Source organism: Alligator sinensis, unplaced genomic scaffold (assembly GCF_000455745.1).
Source record: "Alligator sinensis unplaced genomic scaffold, ASM45574v1 scaffold611_2, whole genome shotgun sequence".
NCBI classification, from domain to species: domain Eukaryota; kingdom Metazoa; phylum Chordata; order Crocodylia; family Alligatoridae; genus Alligator; species Alligator sinensis.
In genome coordinates, this window is record NW_005841869.1 from 1,388,999 (window position 1) to 1,403,808 (window position 14,810).

At 47.6% G+C, this 14,810-nt stretch overlaps 1 protein-coding gene across 4 annotated transcripts in view; it reads left to right on the forward strand.

The window, feature by feature from the left end:
* GSN (gelsolin) overlaps positions 1 to 14,810 on the forward strand; it is a 37,006-nt gene that overhangs the window by 6,973 nt on the left and 15,223 nt on the right. Inside the window, exon 1 of one of the 4 annotated variants that reach the window (XM_006016885.3) lies at positions 13,813 to 14,128. The exons of the other annotated variants lie outside the window; for them this stretch is intronic. Coding sequence (XP_006016947.1) covers positions 14,042 to 14,128 — 87 coding nt within the window. The 5' untranslated portion in view covers positions 13,813 to 14,041. Of the gene's footprint in view, positions 1 to 13,812; positions 14,129 to 14,810 lie in introns of those variants that run through there. 4 annotated transcript variants of the gene reach the window in all.

Consider the following 14,810-nt stretch of genomic DNA (forward strand, 5'->3'; position numbering starts at 1 on the left):
GAAAAAAGTTGTAGGGAAGAAAGGCTCCATATGGTTATCAGTCTTGCCATAAAGGGGATATAGATTCAGAGGCTCCTGAGTGCAAACAAATGCTTGATCTGCTGTGGCAGTTGTCAAACGGAGGACCCGAAACTTTGTCAAACGGAGGACCCGGCAAACGGTCCCCGGGATGCTGATTTCCATTAGAAACATTTTTCTTGTGGAAGGGCAGGCTCTCCCCTGCCCCCACCAAATAATAACCTGAAGAAGATAATAGCCCTTAAATACAGTGCTCAGGACAAGGTACAGGGATTTGAGGAAGTGCAGCAGCCGAATTCCCGTCAATAAACCGATCAGTCTTACTATTTCAAACCAGCCTGCAGCCTGCCCGCCCCCTCTCCCCTGACCAGCGGGCCCCAAGCAAGCGCTCTGTTTTCGGACTCCCGTTCTGCTTCCTTCAGGGCTTTGTCTCCCGGCAGTGTCTTGTTGCAACGTGGAGGGCTGTCACCATAAAAAAAGAGCCTGGTTAATGTCTTTCCCTCCCTCTTTCTCCAAACACGGAGGCGTCGCGCTGCTGCGCGGCAGGGTGGCAGGCTTCGCACAGCCTGCGGGGTTCGTTCAAGCGAGAGGTGCCTGTCTGCCTAAAATAATCCTCTAGCCGGAAAACTGCCCGTATTACAGCAAAGGCTGAACATGTGGAGAGTGAGATAAAAGAGGAGAAACAAAATGGAGTGTATTACCCTTGCACCCGCCCTGCCGTCCACACAGGGTGGCCGCTTGGTTGAATGCTGAGCTCAGCAGTTCTGCAAAGGCTTACGGGCAAAGGGATTTTTCTTAGGAAAAGGGGAAATAAAAGCAAAACGAGTCCATGAGCAAGCCTCTGAGCCGGCTCCATGTCAAGTAGGGGCTGGATTTCTCGGGGCATCCTCCTGCTTCATCTCTGCTTCCCGAAAGGTCATGGATGTTGGCAGGCGTACAGTATTTACATCACATATGCTATCTGGATGCCTGACAGCAGCACTGACTGGCAAAGCACACTCAGCAGGCCTTTATTTAGGTATTGCACGCTGCTAGACCACTTTGCTTCCTGTGACCGTGCCGCCGTACTAACGCGTACCCTCAAATAGTCTCGGTTCGGCAGGTACTTGCTCCAGCATATTCATTCATTCGTTCTTCTATTGCATTTGCATCAGGGAGCTACGATGGGGTCAGGGCCCAGCCTGTTACGTGCTGTAGGAACACACACAAAGGCACAATTCTGGCTGGAAAGTGCAGGGATACTTGGTACCCGTTGTACCGACCGACATCCCTACTTGTCCTGGTGACAGAACGCTGTTTTTATTATGGTACCTGTGCAAGTGGTAGGGGGACTGGATTTCAGGAAGATTAATTAACAGACATACTAGCAAATGAGCTGGTGTCTTGGTGCCTTCTGGCTGCACCGATGGATACACAAAATCCTAGGGCACGTTAGTGTTTTGCTCAGGTGTACCCATACGTATTTTCAAAGTGCTCGTGGCCAGAGTTTTATCAGAACATTTTCCTGTTCTGGTAGCTTTTATTTTCTCAGAAGTTGGAAGTGTGGGTAGTGAAGGTACTGTGCTCTTAGGGCAAGCATCTCTGTTGTATGAATATTGCACGAGGGGAGGCAGGAGATGCACTAGTGCCTTACAAACAGCAAATTCCTTGGGCATTCCCTACCTAGGTATGCAACTTGTGTGCACGTCCTTTCACAGCATCTGAAGTGAGCTTCAGCTCATGAAAGCTTGTGCTATAAACACACACACGCATACGCATACATATTGTAGTTAGTCTAGAAGGTGCAAATCTACCCTGCTTACCACTGGGGGTAGGAGAAGGGCTAGGGCCCGTCTACTTGCACTTGTTGATTCTGGAGAATAACTTTAGGTTTTCCCATTTGGATGGCACCCAGTATCTCTGTGATCCAGGATATTCAAACTGATAACATTCAGAGAAATGATGATCAAAGTGGGCGAGAACTGGCTGCTATGGACTGCAAAAGAAAACTGCCTTTCTGTTAACTTTCATAGTGGAAAGATAATTTCCCCCTCTGTAATGAGCTGGGTTTTTGACCCTTTCTTCTCCCTGTAAAAGCCTGAAGAATGCAAACTGGTTTCAGACATGGAGATTTCTATCCCGTGCACAACCACTGAGAGAGAGAAAGAGTCGTTTGTCTATATTAGGAGCCAGTCAGTGAGTCAGTGGGAAACCATCCAAAGAAAAAGTTTAAACATATGGCCTTACTGAACATTTCCACACACACACACACACACAATATAGCTACAAAACAAAATCCTTAAAACTGGAGAAAGTGAATCATCCAGAGGAAGCAAATTCTTTCAGCTTGTATGGAGGTCCCAAAGTGAGAACTGCAGCAAGGCTTTGACCACACTTTTGCTTCCTCAACTCCATGAGTCTGCATCCTTTTTTAAAGAAAGGAACTGCCTGTTTAAATGACCACACTGCGGACTTCACATACCTTGCTATGATAAGGAGCCGTGCAACATCCTGTATATGTTGCATAATTGTGTAGGGCTGTATATTAATGATATTGCCCTCTAGTAGCTGGATCACAAAGAGGAAAAGAGCCCGGCATTGAAGCAGATTGGTTTTGGAGGTGAATAAGCATCCCAGGTCTGACTTCTCAAGATATGGATGATTACTGCCATCATCGTGCCTGAGCTGTCTCATTAGAAGAGAAGAACAAGACTGATACAGGTCTTTGTATCTTGATAACGGCATGAAAATACTAATTTACACATCACGGCAGCATGCCTGTGCCGCGGCAGTGCTCGTATTACTCTACAGAAGAGACGTCCGGTCTCTTCTGATGTTCCTGCCATTCAGCATTGTCCGAACTATTTCAGCATGGGGAAAAATGGGCTAGCAAATGTTTGTGCTCAGGAGGCTTAGAGCCACGTTAAACCTCTTCCTCCGTCCCTGAAAAGGTTTAACTCTATTTCTGTGTGATAGGCCAACAGCTGTAGAGATTAGCTGAAGCTAACTTGCAGGATCAGGTCTAAACCAAATACTGTTGCTTGTATGAGCTTAGAGGCTCCTTGTACAAATGCAGCAAGAGACAATCTCCCAATCCCCTCTCTCGGGGACAAGCAAACAGCAGCCCCAAGACCTAGGGAAGGGCGCTGCGGTACTCAAACGCTTGTCTGAGTTTATCCCAGCCCTGCAGTTGGTCCAATAAAAGGTATCCTCTATGAAAGTCCTTGCTTCGCACGTATTTCCTGGAGCATCCTGGCTACAACACCACTTCGACACTACCGATCCCAACCTGAGCAGTTTGCAGCCTTGGCAGAGGGGGAGGAGAGCATGACACACAACTAACCTGCCTCATGGAAAATCAGGGACAGAACCAGACACAAAACCCTTCTCGATCCCGGCCGAAACCCCTCTCCGTTGCACTCCGTTGACATGCTTGTTAGCGTGGATCTGCAGTTGTTTCAGGAGCACCTGCTCCAGAATGGGAGACTGTCTGCGGTGTGGGCTTACATCAAACTTCTCACCCGATGGGGTGAATCCTGCTCCATTTTAGGGCAAGGAAGATACTGAAGCAAAGGCAGGAAGGATAAACCCAAAGGATCCCTTGTGCTTAGGTTAGCACCTCGAGAATTTGATTTGTGTGGCTTGTATTTGGATGAACGACCCAAAAACTACATGTAGCCGCCTAGTATGTACAGCGACTTTTAATTCTCACCCCATGTCTCCTGCTCATTTCCTCTCTCCTTTACTACACTTATTTTTGGTTTCAAACATATATGTATAGGCTCAAGCTTAATGAAGTTAGCCATTTGTATAAATCCAGTCTTACTTTGTGTCTTCTCCGCACTCAGCTGGACCAGCTGCCGCTGGCACTGTAGCGGGGTAAGGCGCAGGCACCCTGAGACCGTGCTGCATCGGTGAGTGGGCTCCCTGCACCCGAATGCAAAAAGGCAGAGTGACATCTAAGTGCTTTTAATCCCGTGCGGTCCTTATGGAGACTGATTTTTGCTTATACTGCTCTTGCCCCAGTGGAGGAATAGCGGTGGCTTGCTGACAGCTGGACAGCCTGCAGTGATCGGTTTGGTGTTTAATGCTCCAGTCACACGGAGGGTCCTGCCTTAGGCCGTCTGTGGGCAGCATTTTATCCTTCAGCTGCAAACACCTCTTTTCCCTTGTCTCTGGGCATTATTATGCCTTTATCTTTCATTTAGTCATAGGCCTGATGAACGCAACAAGAGTTTTGGTGTTGCCGGAGGGTGCAGACACTTGCCAGCTCCACTGTAAAAGGAAAAAAACTAGTTATCCAAGGCTGGAAAACACTGCCCCTGCTTCTTCTGTGTGCCTGTGGGCTGGAGGAACAAATGTCTTCTGGTTTCTCTGCAGCTCACCGTGAGCACAACCTTGGCACATCACCTCCCACCAACAAGATTTTGATACTGCCCCCTCGTCTTCGGGTGGCCCATGCTGTAAGGGGTTTGTTGGCTTTTAATGTGCAGAGCTGTATCCCACTGGTTGCAAGGATATTCCTTTAAGACATCAGCTATTCTCAGCACGTTGGCATTGTTCATATCTAGGTCAGACATGCATAATCCGTCTGCAACAAAAATCTACTAAGCTACTAACCAAATTCTCCTCTAATATATTTACTGCGAGCATGCAGAAAACCCCCAAAAACCAACCTCGTCCTTGTGAAATAACTAGGCCTCCTCCCCTTTGGAGAACATGGCCTGTCGAGTGAGATGTTTTTTCCCCTGTATTGAGGGGCAAGTGGTTTTGAGTGGATATTCTATGCACACACTTTGGGAGAGCAGAATAACTGGCATGTGTGTAGACTCGGGGGGTCTTTGCACGCACCCAGATCCTAGGCTGCTTTTTCTGGTAATCCTCATATTGAAGAATATGTGTTTCATGACTGAAGATAAGGGTAGAGGATTTGGCGTTCACTACTAAGGTGGTCACCTCAGAAACGCTTGAAGAAGCAGCAGTGCCCATCGAGCCGTAAGGGAGGGAAGAGCATCTCGACGCTGAAGCACAGGCCTCTGAGTTGGGAGCCATGTTCTCTCCTTCAGGTTCGGCCACGTTCTCCCCGTGTAACCTTGAGCAAATCAGTTGGGTCCAAGCTGACCACTGATTTGAGGCAGCTTCATTTGAGGATTCGCAAACAGATGTCTTTTCAGAGGTGCTGAACGTGCCGTTTTGCTTCTCCCCCTTTCAGCAACAGCACCTTTACATCAGAGCCCTTTTCTTCTAGGGGGCTGTATTTTTGGTCCTGTTTCTATTCTTGCAGAGCTGGGGTGAGATGTTACCGGTTTGGGTGCGTAACTGTTCACACGAGATACAGAAGACGAGAGAATGAGCATCGCCAGCTCTCTCCACGCTTCTGAACGAAGGGGAGGTTACCGGGGTGGTGCAGACTGAGCACATCTGTGTGTCTGAGACGCCTGTCCTTGCAGAATCCCGACTTGCACAAGGATGCTCCGTCTTCCTTTGACGATCCAGGTCTTCTCCATCCGTCTCCAGAACGCCTCCTCTGCCACCACTGAGACATCCAAAAGCACCAAAGCAGCCTTTCTTCTCTTATCACAGCTTATCTTGTTCTAAAGAGGTTTTGCTTTCCTGTTTCAGTTCCGTTTCACCAAGCCGGTCAAACCTACTGGTCCGTGTGTTATGTATCCTGTCATGCCTTTTATGTGTCTCTTAGCAAGTCTTTAAGCAAAAGAATAGAGCATGTGTCTAGTCAGCACGTTAGCACTGATTTAGAATTGAATGCAGTTCAGGACTCTTGTTTTGCTCACAAATAAAGAAAAGCAGCTGATTTCCCACAGTCCGTAGCGGTATGTGGTCTGGGTATTCATGGGCACGATTGAGCTCCATGGCAGGGTTGGGCTTTTTGCGCAGCTGGTGGCATCAGCAGATTCTTGGCTGGGTGTAATTGTGCCAGATGGGCGTGCATCATCCTGTAGGTCGATCTGGGATGTTTACACCAGGTCCGATTCTTCCCTCGTGCCCCAGTTTGCTCCCGGTGCACCTCCGCTGGCTTTAGTAGAGCTGCTTCGGAGTGGGGAGCCTTAGCTTGGTGTGTTTAATAGGCCCTCTCTCAGCTTACAAAAGCTTATGCTATACATCTCTGATTGAGTCTATAAAGGTGCAAGACTCCCCTGCCTTCTGCCCCGCTTCAGACTAACAGGACTAGCTGCCTCTCTTTAATAGACAGATCGGTGAGTCAGAATGCAAACGAGTGTCGTCGGGGAGCAGCGTGAATCATCATATCTGGCCTTTCTTACCAGGCTGCTCTGCTTTGTTCAAAATGATTCTGCTGGAACATTAAATCTGTGAATGCAAAAGTCTGCTTTGCCCAGTGCCCAGCCCTAAACACACTTTGTTTCCAGCCTCTCGGAGGAGTGTTTAGTCTTGCATGGTGTATGAATTCAGGGTTGCCTTAAGACTAATGAGCCAACTATCATTTTGGGTGTTTTTAATACTTCTCACCTTAGTGACGAAGCTAACGACCCCCAGTCTGGGTTTTCAGGGACATTCACTCATGCTGTATGCTAACTTGACAAGAAGCCCCAAAGAAATAAAGAGGACAAACATTTGTTTTCAACATGCAGCATCTAGCGCTGCTAATGTTTCCTGAATTGACCTCTCCCACAGTCTTGCCTTGGGAGATGACACAGGCTTTATTTGGAGCTACAGAGATGCTTTGCTGAGCTCAAGATATAAATTCTTACAATTTGTGCAAATGTATTATGTTTTGTTTAACCTTTTACAGCTCTGCAGAGGACTTGGAAAAAAGAGAGTATTATCAGCATCATCACATCCTAAATCTTGAACCTGCCTAGATGTGGGATTATAATGCTGTTGCTCAGGCTAGATGCATCTCAATGCTTGCCAGAGTTTTCTGTTATTCCATCGAAGTCAGTTTATTAACTGCAGTTGGGAGTCTTCGGGGCTAGGGACAGAAGTTACACATAAACCGATATAAGTGATCGGGAACTGGTTCAGATGTGTAGCACAGCAGAAGTTCAGTGCACATAAACTGCTTTCAAAATGGCCCAAACTGGTTTAAGATAAATTTGGATGGATGCAGTGTCAGATGTAACCGCTTTAGGTTAAATCAGCTTATTGAACTTCTGTCCCAAAGCCCCTCCAGATTCAGGTAAACTCACACAGCCCCCCAGAATCCCAGGTTGCTTTGCACCTCCCTGGGCAGGCTAGGTTTGGCCCAAGCTGTCTGCTCCAGCCCAGCAGGGAGGCATGCTCTAGCGTCCCCCGGCTTTTGGCCTGAGCCACTGCAGGCATGTGGACAGCAAGTGAATGTCTGTTCACTTGCTCATCGATTCAATCTACACAGTTTAAACTAACCTGCGAAGACTGAATTGGCTCAGCCTCAGGCTTTTTGATTGTCTGTACTTCGCCCACGAGCTTCTGGAGCCGGGGACACAGGGTGCATGCACTTCTCATTCCGCGTGTCTTTTATGTCAGTAGCTATTGTGGACACGCAAAGCAGCATATGCTTGCAGACAATAAGCCTGTGAAGCCAGCCAGAGGTTATTCCCAATAATGGTTCCATGCAACACTGCTCTCCCTTGTGTCCAGACGAACAATGATCTTGTAAAATGTGCATGTAGACTTGCAACCTGAGAAGGAAGGGTTGTGCCAAGAATAAGGCTTTTTCAGGTAAAAAGACTGTAAAAAGCAGCAGAGAGCTTATAGCAATAGGAAGGTCTCGAGTATCGGAGGAGCAGCGGCCACTATTTTTAAAGCAAAAAACCCCCGACAAGACAGTGCTTGGTAAAAAAGTTATTATACCTGAGATCCTGAGATCTTTAAAATGACTCATTGTATCTCTTTGGGTAACTACAGAGAGACTGGTAAACATTTCACGAGGCTCAGAAGGGGAAAAAAATGAACTTCCAAAAAACTGCAAAGCTGTTTATGCAACTACTTAATGAAGTCTTCCCTCCCCATTTATCATAAAGCGAAATGCTTGGGGACGATAGAAAAAATGAACCAGGAGGTTAACCAACTGCGAGTAATTTGTAAAATGTTCCGACCAAAGCCAGAAATGCCCTGGTTTCAGCTTTTAATGCACACTCAGAGTCATTTCCTTAAACTGATTCAAACCGGTTGGGGACTAGGGTGTGCCTCTTGCCCCAGCGGGGATAAAGAAGAGGTGGGGCCAGCATTGATCCCAGGGCCGGCCAGGTGCAGGGAGTGGTATGTATTGCACTCCACCAAGAGCTGGGTGCACCCAGGGGCTTCCTGAGCCAGACTAGCCCCAAACACTTCCCCCAGAACGTGCATCTTTGCACCGGCCCGGGTAGGCAAACCCAGCCCCACGTCTCCACACCTGTCTTGAAGCAGGGAGAAAGACGGAAAAGGCTGAGTGCAAAGGCAGGCATGGGCCTTCAGGGAACAAGAGGAGCAGATGCCCATGGGAAGTTTTTGCTGCTCATACACGTCCTGGCACACAAACTCCGGTTCAGTAGGGCACATAGGAGTTCAATCGTTGTCGCTGCCTTCCCTCCCCAGGGATGCTTGTATAAATCTCCATTGCGGAGGCAACATTTGGACTCAATCAGAGAGCTGGGGCTTCCCATCAGGCTGGTGCATCTCCCCAGGGGTGGGTCCTGGTCTGTTGGAATCAGTTGTCTCCTGATCAAGGTGGTACGCAAGCAAGAGCGCAGATGCAGCAACGCAGTTCATCTCTAGAAAATGCTGACTGCCTTCCTTAGGATGCAGTTTTCTTCTGGCAGCGTCATCTCAGGGCAGCCAGCTCCGACTTCCTGTGGTCACACTTTGACCAGAGCGTTCAACCCCTGTTGCCCACATTGTGGGTTTGTTTGCATTATTGCTACCGGGGTTTTTTTTCCCCAAGACTCAGATGCCTACTTATTTTCAATGGGATTCTTTGCCCCGCAGAGGCTAAGGACTTGCAGGCTGTGGGGAGGGAGGGAAGACGCCACCGATCAAAAAGGAGTTGATTTCTGTTCTTTTGAAACCAAAGCAAAACAGGGAGCCTACAAGAGCGCTCCTAGCCTTCCCTGCGAGTGCAAGGATGGCTCTGAGCACGCTCCAGCTGTGTAACGGGAGGACGTTTCCGCAGGGGCACAGAGCAATGCTGTTGGCAGGTTGCGGCTATGTCAGTCCCGAGGCCAGCAGATATAACCAGCTGTAACGATGTGCCAAATTCACGTGCTTTGATGTCCTCCACCACAATGTGTAGGTGCCAGGCTTCTGACATCAGCCGCTTGCTTTGTGGGAGGAAAGGCCTGCAAGTGACTGTATTAATCATGGCCAATGAGCTGCAGCAATAATTGCTTGTAAGCAAAATGAAATGGCTGGTTAGCAAGACGACTGTTCAGATCCCACAAAGACCTGGTAGAGTAAGCCTACTAGGAGACGGACAGAAAGAAACCATGCTGCTTTTCCCCATTTTCCATGCTGGTTTTTTTCCAGTAGTGTCATTTATAAGCAGATGTGGAATAGTTTTCTGTCTCTCTTCCATCCCTCTCTGCAGGCTGTTCCTAAAGGCAGCTAAAAGCCCTGATCTTCACAGAACGACTCAAGCAGCTAAGTGCTCTCCTTATAGTTTTACAGAAACTGCGCGCGCCAGGGGTTGCTTTTCGTAAGGCTGAATATTTAATTGGGTGATTGAATAACCCATTATTCTATTCCAGTGAAGCTACTCAAGGCTGAATCCTGTTTTAATCCACTTTTTATTTTGGAAACTCTTTGAATATTATTATTATTATTATTATTATTATTCTTTGCATATGGTGTGACCTGCAATGGCCTGGCAGCACTGCTAATCCAGGAGATTCTGGTAGTATTTGTGCACTCCCCCAGTTCTGGTGAGCCTGCCTGAAAGTCTGTGGTTGAGACGGAAACAGAGGTTTGAGTCTAGTTAAAACTATCTTCTTTTTTACCCCCCCGGGGTAGCATTGTGCATTTTGTCAGCGGGCAGCAGATTACTCAGTATTGCCTTCTAAAGGAGCTTTCACATAGCATGGGTAGGAGCAGTAAGCAGTCTGGGGTGGGGTGGCGCGGGTGTGTTTCGATTAGAGGGGGCTAGGGGTGGCCAGGGTAGAGTCACATTAGAAAAACCATTTCCCGTATCTCACTTTACAAGGTAATAATAGCAGGGAGAGCAGGGAGGAGCTGGCAGGTGCGATTCTAGGCTGCACATCTGTCTGTAGAGAGGTGATATAGCTTTGGTGAGTCCTCACCTGGCATGTTGTATTCAGATCTGGGTATCTTGCTGCCGGAGACATGAGACAAGTTAGCAAGCACTCAGAGAAGAGAAACTATATCAAGGTGCTGAAAAATAAAGGATAATGTGCGGGACAGGAGGGTGTGCAAGTATTGTGTAGCATGTGCCATGGTAACTGAGTGGGAGGCAAAGCTGTACACCAACTTACAGAGAGCAGAAAGGCCGAAGAAGAAGAGGGAGTGAACCAAAGGGGGTAGTATTAGAAGCAATGGGATGGAAATATGAAAGGGAAGTTTTAAGATGGATCCCAGGATAAGCTTTACTCCATGGGACGGTCTCTGAAAGGCGGTGTGGATGCATCACCTCATGGGGTTTTACAAGGCACCTGTGCAACATCCCAGGGGATGGGCTCAGTGGGCTAACAGGCTTTTGGTGCCCCTAACTTGTGTGATCTGGCACTTTGCTCCTTTGATGGGGTAACTTTATAAGTGGAGACATCTGTTCCCACTCTGGCTGCTAACGGGCAAACATCTGCATCGCGTAAATCCACTGCCACTTGCCTGTGGTGACTAGCCAGGTATTAAATGAGCCAAGGGGACCTGAATGAAAGCTTCCAGGGAGTCAAATAAGAGAATAAGGCAAAGTAACAGGGGGGGAAGCAACTCTGCTAAGGGGGCTAAGAGGACCTGTCTGATGCTAAGCAGAAGCCTTCAGCGTCGAAACTTCCCAACCAGTAGCACTAAGTTCACTGAAAACTCCTTTGGAGACCGGCGGCAGCCCATCGACGGGCTCATCTGCACTCGCAGCAGCTGTGCGTGCCGGGCAAGCAGAGCTCTCTGTTCAATGCTACCTGTCAGTCCCCGTCACATCTGGTGTGGCCTGTGCTCTAACTTGTGGGAGCATCCCCGGGATTATTTCAGTAGGCAGGTATGCTTTTCAAAGACACCCCCGCACAGCTCTGTTGTGCTCACTGAGATGTTCATCACACATCTGGATTTCACAATCGGCGGTGGTCTTCCACTGCTTGCTCAAAACACCAGGCTCCTTTCCCTAAGGTTTCGTTTGGAAGCATCCAGGCCTCACTCAGATGAATTCCCCTGCCTGCTCTGAGGCCTGTGTTTCAAGACCTCTCTTGGCTTTCCTAAAATATCTTTTGTATTTATTTATTTAATTATTTTGCATAAGAGGCTGGCTCTCCATCACATCGGTTCTGAGGCTAATCTGGATGGTTACCTAAACGTCTGCATCATGTCTTTCTTCATACTTTCCGTCACAGACCTCCTCTTTTGTAAGGTCTGTGTTATGACCTTTGCTAAATATCAGCAATAATGTTTGAATCCTTTACCCCCACAGCACAAATGTGTGCACTTGAGCTAACTGCCTAACTACATTTGCTGAAAGCAGTAGTAGGTTGGACCATCCACAAAAGGATTACATACAGTCCTTCCTTCAGACTGAAATGATTATCAAAAAGCACTGCATAACTTATTCGCTATATGAATTGCATGACTGCCATTTCTTTCTCTGGTCCCTACCCCTTTCCTTTAGATGTGTTCGCATTGTGTCGTTGTTTAACTGGTAACATGAGCCCCCGCAAAGAAAGACTGAGGGGAACATTTCCAACACATCTTAGTGACTTAAATTCTGTTTGCAAGAATGATTTCGGGAAATAGGAACCGAAGTCCACAGGATATATGCTCCTTGAAAATGGGACTAAAACTCTTCAATCACTTTAACACTCCCAAAAATTTTAATCCCAGGTCTTTTTTTATACCGTGGTTCTGTGAACAGTTCTGACGCTGTATAAATGTTTATTAATAAGTGCCTGAAACTCTCTTTTCATCTAGGAAGGACTTCTTCTTTCCAGTTAAATGACTGACTTGTTTTTCAGTGTAATCCTCTTAGTTCGGATGGACAATATAAAATGCAGCAGCTGTAGAAGGCATTCTCTGCTGACTTCCCAGCATTGCTCAACTCGACTCGACCAACACTGAGGATTTCAACAGATTTTAATGATTTTTAGCCCCTGGACACTCTGGGAGCTTCCTGGCCAGGGAGCAAAAATACCAGCCAGATTAGGACACAGTATTCATTTTCCACTAACATCTGAGAATTCCCAGAGAAATTTGAGTTTGACACTAAAAGGTGCATTAACTGAGCAGGAGCTTGCCAAGATCGGAACTGCTTAATAGCTCGCTGTCCAGACCCTGTGCATCTGCATGGAGACGGGGCCGATACACGCTGTTCCCACACAGCGGAGACAAGTGATTCTCAAGTGGCTAGCAGGGAGGAGCGAAAGCCTGGACTTGCTTGCGGTCTGGTCTTGCCGCTACTCAAGTCAACTGAAGGTTTGCTGCAGACTTGAGTGGGAGAAGGATTGGACCCTTGCTTAAGGACTTCCTGAGAGATCCCAAATAACTCTGCTCTGGACTCATTAAAAGCCAAATACTAGCCAGCAATACAGGCATATAGAGAGATTAATTGCCACCCCCTTATGTTCTTTGTTGGAGCCCCTAAACCGTTACCCCCACTACGGCATGTTTGTTGCAAGCCTCTAAATAAACCACTGGCAATATCTGAACTCAAAACCTTTAACATCACAGGACAGGTCTCTGTTGCTTTGGACTCCAGGACGGACTCTGTCATCCAGTAGCAGAAGTAGGCTGTTGTATTATTGTAGACGAGCTACCGGAGAGGGAACTTGACACACAACCGTGGTAAAGCATCCTCGGGGATGCAATGGGTGGATGTACTCACAGGCTCACTTACTGGTGTACACACCGCCCGGGTGAAGCGGGCTTATTGCTGCCCCGCTCAGCTTCATGGCATCACGCTGGAAGGCAGGGTAGATATGTATCTCTCGGAGACTGACTAAATACGATCTAGAGAGAGAAGCAGGGCTTCAAAATGGAAAGCTCTGCTTCTTGCCATCCCTTCACAGCATCTGATGAAGTGAGCCCACTACTTATAAACGCTTATGCTTTACTTCTCTGATTTAGTTAGTCTATAAGGTGCAAATCTATCCTGCCTTCTGCTAGATTTGCATCAGCGGTATTTTTCTAGCTCCTGGGAAGCATTTGACTTTGAAGTTTCTTGCTCTCTGACCACGTTGATCAAGGGAAGAAGCCCTTTGCCAGCGCTTGCGTGGCTTCTCGCTGTTCTCATCCAAATCAAGCGTGTGCTGGTTTGTGTAGGGGCTCAAATTGGGGTACAGGCTACGCAAAGCGTGCCCTGAATATTACCTCTTGCCCAGCTCCCTCTATAGAGCAATGTGCACGCATCACCTCCATCCTCAAATGACTCAGTTAGTGCTTCCCACAGCGGGAGCAAATGTTTTCCTTCCCAGCCCTTGCCATCTGGAAGGGTGCTTTTGTTCCTCCGCACCTCATCAACTGTCCATCCCTTTTCCACGCTCAGCTGATAAGTTTTGTCTCCGCCAGCGATGCCTTTTAATTTCTCTTTCTGGCCTTCTGACCAAATATTTACTCTTTTTGTATATTATGGCACGCCCTGCTGTAATGAATACCATATTGTCCATCGTTATTGTCTTCTGGGCTTAAGCCTCTACAGATGACTCTGTGCAGAATAAATCTCTGTAGCTTCCAAGAGGACTGTGTGCCTGGGCCTGCTACGCCCTTGCATTGCTAAGGGGCTGGGTGTGTTCATGTGTGATAAAGACCCGGCTTCTGCAGCCCATCATTTTAGCGACAGGGAGACAAGGAAGGAGCTGGGACGCTTCCCAGCTCGTGTGGAGGAAGGGAGAGCCCTCTTGCCTTCTCAGTCCCGTGCAACCAAGGCTCCACTTATATTCTTCTCACAGCGTTTTGCACAATGGCTCTGAGGATGAGCGGTGCGAGCTCTGTCTCGGTTGCAGGGCTTGGATATCTTGTTACAGCAGCTGTTGTGCTTTCAGCTGTGGTAAGTGACTGGCCATATAATTCAACATGTAAAACTTTTGTCTGTTAAGAAAATATTTGCAAGGGTCACGCTCTTTAACTTCCTGCAAATTGTTTTCCTGGTTCTGTGGTGGGAGCTTGGGAGTAATTAACTGGTGCTGTCTGCGGAGCGGGGCTGTAAGGGCACGGTGTTTTGTAAGGATTTGATGTCGGACTTCAGTTCAGGTATTGATTCAGCCGCTGACTTGCTACTCTGCTTTCCAGTCTGCAGCCTTTTTTCATTTTTGCCTTGCAAGCTGGGCATAAAGTTTGATTTTTGTCCTTTAACTCCTATGAACTTTCCTATTTGTCAAGTACTGGATGCTTGTAATATAACACCATTTTCATTTCTTCTTCCTTACGATCTTGTACTGCTAAAAGGCATGGTAGGCATGCTGTAGTAGATGGACAGAGTCCCTTTCTCAATCTAGAGTGTAATAGGGATGGATGATTTCTTCTTAATATTATTCTGTTGAATTCTCTCAAGGTGCAGCCATGGGCTACCAAATGCTAGCCGCTTTCTTATGAAGCACCAACAGCATGTTGTTTCTGATAAGTAATTCAGGTAGAGAAGGGGAAGGCAATAAATGAGACGGGCTCAGGGATGTCAGGGCAGTCTGCACAGCAGTGATGCGCTATGTGCAGGCAGAAGCAGTGCAAAAGTG